General features: G+C 58.3%; 1 protein-coding gene across 1 annotated transcript in view; it reads right to left on the bottom strand.

Moving 5' to 3' along the window:
* The window catches only part of LOC145340598 (disco-interacting protein 2 homolog B-like), a gene marked incomplete at its 3' end in the record, with an annotated part of 32222 nt that extends 20268 nt beyond the window's left edge, over positions 1–11954 (bottom strand). Inside the window, exons 1-9 of the mRNA XM_080185065.1 lie at positions 11871–11954; positions 10065–10167; positions 8891–8955; positions 7931–8024; positions 6670–6789; positions 5911–6025; positions 5045–5184; positions 2819–2955; positions 1607–1687 (exon numbers count right to left, since the gene is read on the bottom strand). Coding sequence (XP_080041191.1) covers positions 1607–1687; positions 2819–2955; positions 5045–5184; positions 5911–6025; positions 6670–6789; positions 7931–8024; positions 8891–8955; positions 10065–10140 — 828 coding nt within the window. The remainder of the gene's footprint in view (positions 1–1606; positions 1688–2818; positions 2956–5044; positions 5185–5910; positions 6026–6669; positions 6790–7930; positions 8025–8890; positions 8956–10064; positions 10168–11870) is intronic.
* Positions 11955–12500: the final 546 nt, after the last annotated feature.

Below are 12500 nucleotides of genomic sequence, written 5' to 3'. Positions count from 1 at the left end.
GGGGGACGGGTCTGTAGCTGTATAACACTGGGGTACAGGGGGACGGGTCAGTCACTGTATAACACTGGGGTACAGGGGGACGGGTCTGTCACTGTATAACACTGGGGTACAGGGGGACGGGTCTGTCGCTGTATAACACTGGGGTACAGGGGGACGGGTCAGTCACTGTATAACACTGGGGTACAGGGGGACGGGTCAGTCACTGTATAACTGGAGTACAGGGGGACGGGTCTGTCACTGTATAACACTGGGGTACAGGGGGACGGGTCTGTCACTGTATAACACTGGGGTACAGTACTGGTGGGGACGGGTCTGTCACTGTATAACACTGGGGTACAGTACTGGTGGGGACGGGTCTGTCACTGTATAACACTGGGGTACAGTACTGGTGGGGACGGGTCTGTCACTGTATAACACTGGGGTACAGGGGGACGGATCTGTCACTGTATAACACTGGGGTACAGGGGGACGGGTCTGTCACTGTATAACACTGGGGTACAGGGGGACGGGTCTGTCACTGTATAACACTGGGGTACAGGGGGACGGGTCTGTCACTGTATAACTCTGGGGTACAGTACTGGTGGGGACGGGTCTGTCACTGTATAACACTGGGGTACAGGGGACGGGTCTGTCACTGTATAACACTGGGGTACAGGGGGACGGGTCTGTCGCTGTATAACACTGGGGTACAGGGGGACGGGTCTGTCGCTGTATAACACTGGGGTACAGGGGGACGGGTCTGTCGCTGTATAACACTGGGGTACAGGGGGACGGGTCTGTCGCTGCATAACACTGGGGTACAGGGGGACGGGTCTGTCGCTGTATAACACTGGGGTACAGGGGGACGGGTCTGTCACTGTATAACACTGGGGTACAGGGGGACGGGTCTGTCACTGTATAACACTGGGGTGCAGGGGGACGGGTCTGTCACTGTATAACACTGGGGTACAGTGGGACGGGTCTGTCACTGTATAACACTGGGGTACAGGGGGACGGGTCTGTCACTGTATAACACTGGGGTGCAGGGGGACGGGTCTGTCACTGTATAACACTGGGGCACAGTACTGGTGGGGACGGGTCTGTCACTGTATAACACTGGGGTACAGGGGGACGGGTCTGTCACTGTATAACACTGGGGTACAGTACTGGTGGGGATGGGTCTGTCACTATATAACACTGGGTACAGTACTGGTGGGGACGGGTCTGTCACTGTATAACACTGGGGTACAGTACTGGTGGGGACGGGTCTGTCACTGTATAACACTGGGGTACAGTACTGGTGGGGACGGGTCTGTCACTGTATAACACTGGGGTACAGTACTGGTGGGGACGGGTGTGTCACTGTATAACACTGGGGTACAGGGGGACGGGTCTGTCACTGTATAACACTGGGGTACAGTACTGGTGGGGATGGGTCTGTCACTGTATAACACTGGGGTACAGTACTGGTGGGGACGTGTCTGTCACTGTATAACACTGGGGTACAGGGGGACGGGTCTGTCACTGTATAACACTGGGGTACAGTACTGGTGGGGACGGGTCTGTCACTGTATAACACTGGGGTACAGTACTGGTGGGGACGGGTGTGTCACTGTATAACACTTACCGGACCCACGAATCCCAGCAATCCCGTACGGACAAAGGGACATTCTCCAACAGGCGCTCCGGATGCAGTGATAGGGAATACCTGGGAATAGAGGGAATCAGGGAATTATTAGGGGGCAAACACAGAGGCAGAGAGTCAGTGCTCCGAGTGTGGGTCTAACCGAGGGGGTAGGGAGACGGGAACTGTGCACGGTGCTCCGAGTGTGGGTCTGACCGAGGGGATTGGGAGACGGGAACTGTGCTCCGAGTGTGGGTCTAACCGAGGGGATTGGGAGATGGGAACTGTGCACGGTGCTCCGAGTGTGGGTCTGACCGAGGGGGATAGGGAGACGGGATCTGTGCACGGTGCTCCGAGTGTGGGTCTGACCGAGGGGGACAGGGAGACGGGAACTGTGCACGGTGCTCCGAGTGTGGGTCTAACCGAGGGGGATAGGGAGATGGGAACTGTGCACGGTGCTCCGAGTGTGGGTCTGACCGAGTGGGATAGGGAGATGGGAACTGTGCACGGTGCTCCGAGTGTGGGTCTAACCGAGGGGATAGGGAGACGGGAACTGTGCACGGTGCTCCGAGTGTGGGTCTAACCGAGGGGGATAGGGAGACGGGAACTGTGCACGGTGCTCCCAGTGTGGGTCTGACCGAGGAGATAGGGAGACGGGAACTGTGCACGGTGCTCCGAGTGTGGGCCTGACCGAGGGGATAGGGAGACGGGAACTGTGCACGGTGCTCCGAGTGTGGGTCTGACCGAGGGGATAGGGAGACGGGATCTGTGCACGGTGCTCCGAGTGTGGGTCTGACCGAGGGGATAGGGAGACGGGATCTGTGCACGGTGCTCCGAGTGTGGGTCTGACCGAGGGGGATAGGGAGACGGGAACTGTGCACGGTGCTCCGAGTGTGGGTCTGACCGAGGGGGATAGGGAGACGGGAACTGTGCACAGTGCTCCGAGTGTGGGTCTGACCGAGGGGGATAGGGAGACGGGAACTGTGCACGGTGCTCCGAGTGTGGGTCTAACCGAGGGGGATAGGGAGACGGGAACTGTGCACGGTGCTCCGAGTGTGGGTCTAACCGAGGGGATAGGGAGACGGGAACTGTGCATGGTGCTCCGAGTGTGGGTCTGACCGAGGGGGATAGGGAGACGGGAACTGTGCACGGTGCTCCGAGTGTGGGTCTGACCGAGGGGGATAGGGAGACGTGATCTCTCTCTCCGTCTCTCACCTCAAAGATGTTCTTTGTTACTCCGGGAAGTCCGTAGTAAAAACAACCGGATGTTCTGTTACAGGTGCAGATTTCCCCAATCTCATCGGTTTTGCAGAGTTGCGGGGGTCCGTCTATCTTCACCATGCACAGGGTCACTGCAACGAGACAGAGGGAGACGTCAGACACATGTCCGGAGGGGAACTCCGTCAGTGTCTAGCTCAGGTATGTACTGACGGGAATGACCAGCTCTCTCCTCCCCCCACCCCGCTTCCTCCCCCCCTCACCGGATCGGCAGGGGGTGGGTGTGTGGGGAACGGGCGTACAGAGATCTAGAGCACACAGAGAGAGAGAGAGAGGCCCTTCAGCCCATCGTGTCCAGCACCTCAGAAGTCCATCAGGTATTGGAGCAGTGTTAGATGTGCGGGACAAGTGCCCCTCGCTGTATGTACCTCCTTGCTGGGAATGGTTAAGAGTAAGGCAGTCTGACTGCGACTGGGGGATACACTATCGCAGTGTCGTCTGCCTGAGTTCCTCCTGATGGATTTTCGACTTATTGTTAGGGTGAAGTTACCCCTCTCGATCTGTGAGACAAGTTCTGTCTCACTCTCTCAGTCTCTGTCTCGCTCACTCTCTCGCTGTCTCACCCTGACTCTGTCTCTCTGTTTCATGCCCTCTCTCTCTCTGTCTCTCTCTCTTGCCCTCTCTCTCTGTCTCACTCTCACCGTCTCTCTCTCTCTCTCTCGCCCTCTCACTGTCTCCCTCTGTCTCTCTCTCTCTCGCCCTCTCTTTCTCTGTCTCTCGCCGTCTCTCTCTCTTTCTCCCTTCCAGTCTCTCTCTCTCTCTGTCTCTTGTCCTTACTCTCTGTCTTTCTCTCTTGCCCTCTCCCTCTCACCCTCTCTCTCTTGGTCTCTCTTTTACTCAGTTAATGGTCGGGCGTTGGGAAGAGTTACAGAGCAAAGAGATCTCGGGGTAACAGGTTCATAGCTCCTTGAAAGTGGAGTCACAGGTGGACAGAGTGGTGAAGAAGGCAGTCGGCATGCTTGGTTTCATCGGTCAGAACATTGAATACAGGAGTTGGGACGTCTTGTTGAAGTTGTACAAGACATTGGTAAGGCCACACTTGGAATACTGTGTACAGTTCTGGTCACCCTATTATAGAAAGGATATTATTAAACTAGAAAGAGCGCAGAAAAGATTTACTAGGATGCTACCGGGGACTTTTGATGGATTGAGTTATAAGAAGAGCTGGGATAGACTGGGACTTTTTCCTCTGGAGCGTAAGAGGCTGAGGGGTGATCTTATAGAGGTCTATAAAATAATGAGGGGCACAGATCAGCTAGATAGTCAATATCTTTTCCCCCCAAAGGTAGGGGAGTCTAAAACTAGAGGGCACAGGTTTAAGGTGAGAGGGGAGAGATACAAAAGGGTCCAGAGGGGGCAATTTTTTCACCCAGAGGGTGGTGAGTGTCTGGAACGAGCTGCCAGAGGCAGTAGTAGAGGCGGGGACAATTTTGTCTTTTAAAAAGCGTTTAGACAGTTACATGGGTACGATGGGTATAGAGGGATATGGGGGCAAACACGGGAAATTGGGATTAGCTTAGGGGTTAGAAAGGGGGCAGCATGGACAAGTTGGGCCAAAGGGCCTGTAAACCTCTCTGACCACCCCCCCACCCCCCCTAGTTCTGGACTCCCCCCACCATGGGGAACATCCTTTCCGAATCTCTAACCCTGTGTGAATTTTATAAGTTTCTATCAGATCCCCCTCTCACTCTTCTAAACCCCAGTGAATATAATCCTAACCCACTCAGTCTCTCCTCATATGACAGACCTGCCATCCCAGGAATCAGCCTGGTAAACCCTCGCTGCGCTCCTCTATAGCGAGGAACATCCTTCCTCAGATAAGGAGACCCAAACCGCACACACAATACTCCAGGTGTGGCCTCACCAAGGCCCTGTACAATTGCAGTAAAACATCCCCTATCCCGAGACTCCAATCCTCTCGCTATGAAGGCTAACATACCATTTCCCTTCCTTACTGCCTGCTGTACCTGCGCGCTTACTCTCAGCGACTGATACACGAGGACTGCAAGGTCTCGCTGAGTATCCCCCCCCTCTCGATTCACACCCATTCCAGTAATAATCTGTCTTCCTGTTATTGTTCCCCCAGTGGTTGTGGGTTCTCCGTTGCCCTCTTACTCCCGCCCCTCCCCTGCCCCTCTGACCCCTCCTCTCCGCGCCACGTACCTCCGGGCATCACATGACCCACATCTTGGACGGTCAGCGTTGAGTTCTTTTCCTCAGTGTTGACCCGAATGACCCCGTAACTTAGCCCCGTCATGGAGAGAATGGCACGTCCTGGGACCGGTGTTCCGTGCTGTCCGGATCTGTTAAAAAAACACCGTCAGTGACCTCTCCTCCCCCCTCAGGAATGGGGAGAATTTACCCTTGCTCTTCTAGCCCCCTTTGGCCATCGGAAATCTCAATGTCAAAATGACAATGCAATATTTCAATGTAAACACCTTCCTCTGTGTCACGCTGCAGTTACACCCAGCGTCCAGGTGGTGGCGCTGCTGCAGCCACTTCCCATCTCCTTGGCCTGGTGACTTCAGTAAACTCAACCTGACTGCCAGTACTCCCTCAGCACGGTGCTCCCTCAGCACTGACCGTCCCCACACAGTGCAGCGCTCCCTCAGCACTGACCCTCCCCACACAGTGCAGCACTCTCTCAGCACTGACCCTCCCCATAGTGCGGTGCTCCCTCAGCACTGACCCTCCCGACACAGTGCGGCGCTCCCTCAGCACTGACCCTCCCCACACAGTGCGGCGGTCCCTCAGCACTGACCCTCCCCACACAGAGCGGCGCTCCCTCAGCACTGACCCTCCCCACAGTGCGGCGCTCCCTCAGCACTGACCCTCCCCACAGTGCAGTGCTCCCTCAGCACTGACCCTCCCGACACAGTGCGGCGCTCCCTCAGCACTGACCCTCCCACAGTGCGGCGCTCCCTCAGCACTGACCCTCCCTAATTAAATCACCTCCTGATTAAAGTGAGAGGGGTAGTGGGGGGGTGAGAGAGAGGGAGGAGGAGGAGGAGACAGCGGGGGGACAGTACCTGCGAATGGCCACTGTCAGTCCCTCAGGCGAGGTCGCACAAGGACAGATGACCTCTGGTCTCAGGCCGTGACTCTGGAACACGTTGAGAAAGGCGTCACAGGAAGAAACTGACCCTGGAACAGAAATAGAGAGAGTGAGAGAGAGAGACAGAGAGAGAGAGAGAGACAGAGAGAGACAGAGAGAGAGAGAGACAGAGAGGGACAGGGAGAAAGAGAGGGACAGGGAGAAAGAGAGGGACAGGGAGAAAGAGAGGGACAGAGAGCAGAGTGTGGAGGGTGGTAGGGATTGAGGACAGAGTAAGGAGGGCGGTAGGGAGGAAGGGCAGTGTAGAGGGCGGTAGGGATTGAGGACAGAGTGAGAAGGGGGTAGGGATTGAGGACAGATTGTGGAGAGCGGTAGGGATGAGGACAGAGTGTGGAGTAGGTGGTAGGGATTGAGGACAGGGAGGAGGGTGGTAGGGATTGAGGATAGAGTGAGGGGGCGGTAGGGAGGAAGGGCATTGTGGTGGGGGGTAGGGATTGAGGACAGAGTGAGAAGGGGGTAGGGATTGAGGACAGATTGTGGAGAGCGGTAGGGATTGAGGACAGAGTGTGGAGTAGGTGGTAGGGATTGAGGACAGGGAGGAGGGTGGTAGGGATTGAGGATAGAGTGAGGGGGCGGTAGGGAGGAAGGGCATTGTGGTGGGGGGTAGCTCTCGAGGGCAGAGTGTGGAGGGCGGTAGGGATCGAGGACAGAGTGAGGGGGGGTCTATACTCACAGGGATTGGCTCCGTCAGCAATGACCAACATTCGCAGTGAGCTCAGACTAATATCCCTCTGTTCTCGGTGTGCCATCATTGCCCAGTGCAGATCCCGACATTTCACCAGGGCAACCTTAGCTATCGGAGAGACACAGAGAGACAGCAAAGGAAAGGTGGATTAACCAGGTTAAATGTGTAGGTTAGGGTGGATTGGCCATGCTAAATTGTCCCTTAGTGTCCCAAAGATGTGTAGGTTAGGGTGGATTGGCCGTGCTAAATTGTCCCTTAGTGTCCAAAGATGTGTAGGTTAGGGTGGATTGGCCGTGCTAAATTGTCCCTTAGTGTCCAAAGATGTGTAGGTTAGGGTGGATTGGCCGTGCTAAATTGTCCCTTAGTGTCCCAAAGATGTGTAGGTTAGGGTGGATTGGCCGTGCTAAATTGTCCCTTAGTGTCCAAAGATGTGTAGGTTAGGGTGGATTGGCCGTGCTAAATTGTCCCTTAGTGTCCCAAAGATGTGTAGGTTAGGGTGGATTGGCCATGCTAAATTGTCCCTTAGTGTCCCAAAGATGTGTAGGTTAGGGTGGATTGGCCATGCTAAATTGTCCCTTAGTGTCCCAAAGATGTGTAGGTTAGGGTGGATTGGCCATGCTAAATTGTCCCTTAGTGTCCAAAGATGTGTAGGTTAGGGTGGATTGGCCATGCTAAATTGTCCCTTAGTGTCCCAAAGATGTGTAGGTTAGGGTGGATTGGCCGTGCTAAATTGTCCCTTAGTGTCCCAAAGATGTGTAGGTTAGGGTGGATTGGCCGTGCTAAATTGTCCCTTAGTGTCCCAAAGATGTGTAGGTTAGGGTGGATTGGCCATGCTAAATTGTCCCTTAGTGTCCCAAAGATGTGTAGGTTAGGGTGGATTGGCCATGCTAAATTGTCCCTTAGTGTCCAAAGATGTGTAGGTTAGGGTGGATTGGCCATGCTAAATTGTCCCTTAGTGTCCCAAAGATGTGTAGGTTAGGGTGGATTGGCCGTGCTAAATTGTCCCTTAGTGTCCCAAAGATGTGTAGGTTAGGGTGGATTGGCCGTGCTAAATTGTCCCTTAGTGTCCCAAAGATGTGTAGGTTAGGGTGGATTGGCCATGCTAAATTGTCCCAATATCTCCGCGCCTTTGACCCAGTGGTTGACCATGGTTGTCTTATTTTCGGAGACCACCCCCCCACTCTCGCTCTGAGGGGGGGTTTTGGTAGGGGGGGGGGCGGGTGTTCGCTGACCTTTCCCCCACTCTTACCTTTGTGGGCGTGGACCCTCTGTAGCCAGGAGAGGGGGGCAGTCTTCATCACCGCGTAGGGGACACTGATGGTGTGGATCTTGTTCATTACACTCTGCAACGGAGGAGATCAGAGGGAGGGTCAGCGAGGAAGGAGAGTGTCCCGAGAACACCTACCCTGCGCTCAGTCTCTGCGGTCACTCCCTGCGGACACTCACTGAGGTCAGTGTCCCCCTGCAGCCATGCGGGACAGGAGATGGTCAGTGACCCCAGGCAATGGGCGGTCGCTCCCACATCCCCCTCTCCCCCAGCGCCTCCTCACATCCCCCCCCCTGCTGGCCCTTAATCCCTGAGCTTACCCGTAAACCCTCCCACGTTCCCCCTCTCCCTCGGCACACCCCGTGTCCCTCCCACTGGCGCCCCCGCCGCCCCCACCAGCACCCTTCGCGTCCCCCTTGCTGGCTTTTCCTTCCCCACACCCACCCCCCATCCCTCCTGCTGCCTCCCACCTCTCCCAGTATCACCGCCCCCCCGCCAGCCTCTCCACCCCCCCCACGTCTCCCTCAACTCCCCCCCCAACCCCCGTGCCCCCTTTGCATCCCCCTCCCCACTATCTCCTAATCACTGTCCTTACCGTATCCACCGCCCCCCCCCCCCAATCATATTCTCTCCATCCCCATCCCCACCCCAGCACCCCTCACGTCCCCCTTGCTAGCCCTTCTCTCCCTGGCAGACCCCCCCCACCAAACATCCCTCCCACTCCCCACCCCCCCACCCTTATTCCACCACCCCTCCCACCAACTCCCCCCACCTCTGCACCGCCCCCCCCAACTCCCCCCACCTCTGCACCGCCCCCCCCCAACTCCCCCCCACCTCTGTTGGCCCTTTCTCCCCACGGCGCACCCCCACATCCCTCCCACTGGTCCCTCCCCCCCGGCAGCCCCCCCGACCCCCCCCACTCCCCCGGGTCCTTGGTCTTACCGTTAGAACACTGTGCCAAAGCCCCACGTCTCTCTTGAAGTCCAACACATTTACCACCGTCTCACCTGGGAGGGGTAGAAAACAGGAACAGTGTCTCGGTTAAAGGGACAGTCCCATAAAACACAGGAACAGAACGAGGCCACTCGGCCCATCAACTCTGCCCCCCCCCCCCATTCTATCACGGCTGATATGTTTCTCATCCCCCATTCTCCTGCCTTTTCCCCCGATCCCCTTATTAATCAGGAACCGATCTATCTCTGTCTTAAAGACACTCAGTGACCCGGCCTCCTCTGGGGCAAAGAGTTCCCCACATTCCCCACTCTCTGGGTGAAGAAATCCCTCCCCATCTCTGTTTTAAAGGACTGTCCCTTTACCCTGAGGCTGTGCCCTCTCTGGTTCCAGTTTTTCCTACTAGTGGAAACCATCCTCTCCACGTCCACTCTATCCAGGGCCTCGCAGTATCCTGTAAGTTTCAATAAGATCCCCCCACCACTCATCCTTCTAAACTCCCAATGAGTACAGACCCAGAGTCCTCAACCCGTTCCTCACACCACAAGCTCTTCATTCCAGGGATCATCCTTGTGAATCTCCCTCTGGATCCTCTCCAGCGGCCAGGCACATTGTTCCTGAGATACGGGACCCAAAACTGCTCCAAATGGGGTCTGACCCAGAGCCTCATACAGACTGGAGGTGGTTACAGAGATAAAGAGGGGTGTAGCAGGGCTGGAGGAGGATACAGAGTAAAGCTCCCTCTACACTGTCCCCCCCATCAAACACTCCCAGGACAGGTACAGCACGGGGTTAGATACAGAGTAAAGCTCCCTCTACACTGTCCCCCCCATCAAACACTCCCAGGACAGGTACAGCACGGGGTTAGATACAGAGTAAAGCTCCCTCTACACTGTCCCCCCATCAAACACTTCCAGGACAGGTACAGCACGGGGTTAGATACAGAGTAAAGCTCCCTCTACACTGTCCCCCCCATCAAACACTCCCCGGACAGGTACAGCACGGGGTTAGATACAGAGTAAAGCTCCCTCTACACTGTCCCCCCCATCAAACACTCCCAGGACAGGTACAGCACGGGGTTAGATACAGAATAAATTCCCTCTACACTGATTGTCACGTTGCCGGAATGTCCCGCGTTCCAAGACGGAGGGATGGAGTCACTTACCCTCGTTGTAGGCACAGGCCTGGGTGAGGGATTGGGAATGTTGTAGGAGCGATATCCGGGAAATGGTGACCCCCATCACACTGCCCCCTTTACTGGTCTTGTACTGAGGGGAGAGGGAGAGAGAAGGTGAAAACCAGGATTAGATACTCCAGATACACTCACGGATCCCAGAATCCGGGCCCGGGCCTGCTCCCGGCTCCCGGGCTCCAGGCTCGCTCCGGGTCCCGGATACAGTCCCTGCTGCCCACTGGGCCAATCGTGGCCCCTCCCCACTCACAGTCTGCCCCCTATAGGTCCCTCCCACCTTAGTACTCTTCCCTCTTGGCACTGCTCCATGCTCGCTGGGCAGTGCCAGGGTGCCTGCTGGGCAGTGCCAGAGGCACAGGCTGCCAGTGCCAGGGTGACTGCTGGGCAGTGCCGGAGGCACAGGCTGGGCAGTGTCAGGGTGCCTGCTGGGCAGTGCCAGAGGCACAGGCTGGGCAGTGCCAGGGTGCCTGCTGGGCAGTGCCAGGGTGCCTGCTGGGCAGTGCCAGGGTGCCTGCTGGGCAGTGCCAGAGGCACAGGCTGCCGCTGCCACTGTCAGGGTGCCCATACGCAGAGGGCATTCCCCCTTCCCACCTGGGGTGCCCCCGACTGCCCCCCCTTCACTCCAGCGGAGTCTCCCGCTAGTTTACTGAAAGTGGGGAGCCAGTCTGAACCCTGCCAGAGTGAAATACTCCTGCGGGGAGGGGAAGCGATGGGCGGGGGGGGAGGGGGAAGCGATGGGCGGAGGGGGGAGGGGGATGCGATGGGCGGAGGGGGGGGAGGGGGAAGCGATGGGCGGGAGGGGGGAGGGGGAAGCGGACCCTCGGGGAACTCGGTCCTGATAAACTCCTGGACCACACACACACACACACACACACACTCCGCACTCGCTCCCGGATCCCGCACCCGGATCAACGGCTCTGAGACCTGCCGCTCCGGGCCTCAGTCCTGCTGAGTGCACGCCACAAAACTTCGACCGGGCCTCCCTTGCTTCAGTCTCGAAATGGAACCTCGCAGTTCGACGCCTCCTCCCTCCCTCCCTCCCTCCCTCCACCCGGTGCCCCTCCCTCCTCGTCCCTAACCCCACCCCCCCACACCCTCCCCCTCCAGGACCCCCCTCACACTCCCCCACACACCCTACCCCTCCAGGACACCCCCCCTCCCCCTCCGGGACACCCCCTCACCTCCCACACCCTCCCCCTCTGGGACCCTCACCTCCCACACCCTCCAGCTCCGGGACCCCCCCTCCCCACACCCTCCCCCTCCAGGACACCCCCTCACCTCCCGCACCCTCCCCCTCCAGGACCCGCCCTGAGACCTCCCCCCCAACTCCAGGACACACCCATCACTCCTCTCACACCCTTCCCCTCTGGGACCCCCCTCACACTCCCCCACACACCCTCCCCCTCCAGGACACCCCCGTCTCTCCTCCCACACCCTCCCCCACACCCTCCCCTCCGGGACACCCCCTCACCTCCCACACCCTTCCCCTCCAGGACACCTCCACCCCATCCGGGACTCCCCCTCACCCTCCCCCCCAACACCCTCTCCCTCTGGGGCCCCCTCATCCCCCCATACAACCTCCCCCTCACCCCTCCTCACACCCTCTCCCTCCAGGAACCCCCCACCCCTCCCCCAACACCCTCCCCTCTGGGAACCCCCCACACCCCCTCCCACTCTAGGACGCCCACCTCAACACCGCCCCACACCCTCTGCCTCCCGGGACCCCCCTCACACCCCCCACACCCTCCCCCTCCCCACCCCCATACCCCGTGCACCCACCTCGATGTAGGCGGGCTCAGTCCCGGCCAGTTTGATGATTGGTTGCCACTCCTTGCTGGGTTTGGAGAGATATTTGGAGTCTGTCACCACCCACTTCAACCTCGGCCACCCTGAGTGGGGGGGGGGGGGGGGGGATAGGGGCAGAGGTTAGAGGTCAGCGGGGCGAAGCGGGGAGGTGTTTGACCAGCGATAGGAGACCAACCCCTCCCCCACCCCCCACCAAAATCCCTCGCTCCACCACCCGGAACATACACACCCGACGCCCGGCTCCCGCACGGGGGGGCTGTGTACCCAACGCCCGGCTCCCCGCACGGGGGGACTGTGTATCCGACGCCCGTTCCCGCACGGGGGGACTGTGTATCCGACGCCCGTTCCCGCACGGGGGGACTGTGTACCCGACCCCGTTCCCGCACGGGGGGACTGTGTACCCAACGCCCGGCTCCCGCACGGGGGGACTGTGTACCCAACGCCCGGCTCCCGCACGGGGGACTGTGTACCCGACGCCCGGCTCCCGCACGGGGGGACTGTGTACCCGACGCCCGGCTCCCGCACGGGGGGACTGTGTACCCGACGCCCGTTCCCGCACGGGGGGACTGTGTACCCGACACACACACCGTATCCTCGCTCCCC

The sequence above is a fragment of the Carcharhinus amblyrhynchos genome, unplaced genomic scaffold, assembly GCF_965287045.1.
Source record: "Carcharhinus amblyrhynchos unplaced genomic scaffold, sCarAmb.v2.hapA chromosome_1186, whole genome shotgun sequence".
Classification (NCBI taxonomy): Eukaryota; Metazoa; Chordata; class Chondrichthyes; order Carcharhiniformes; family Carcharhinidae; genus Carcharhinus; species Carcharhinus amblyrhynchos.
The sequence above is the reverse complement of the archived record's forward strand: the minus strand, read 5'-3'. Positions and strand labels throughout refer to the sequence as shown.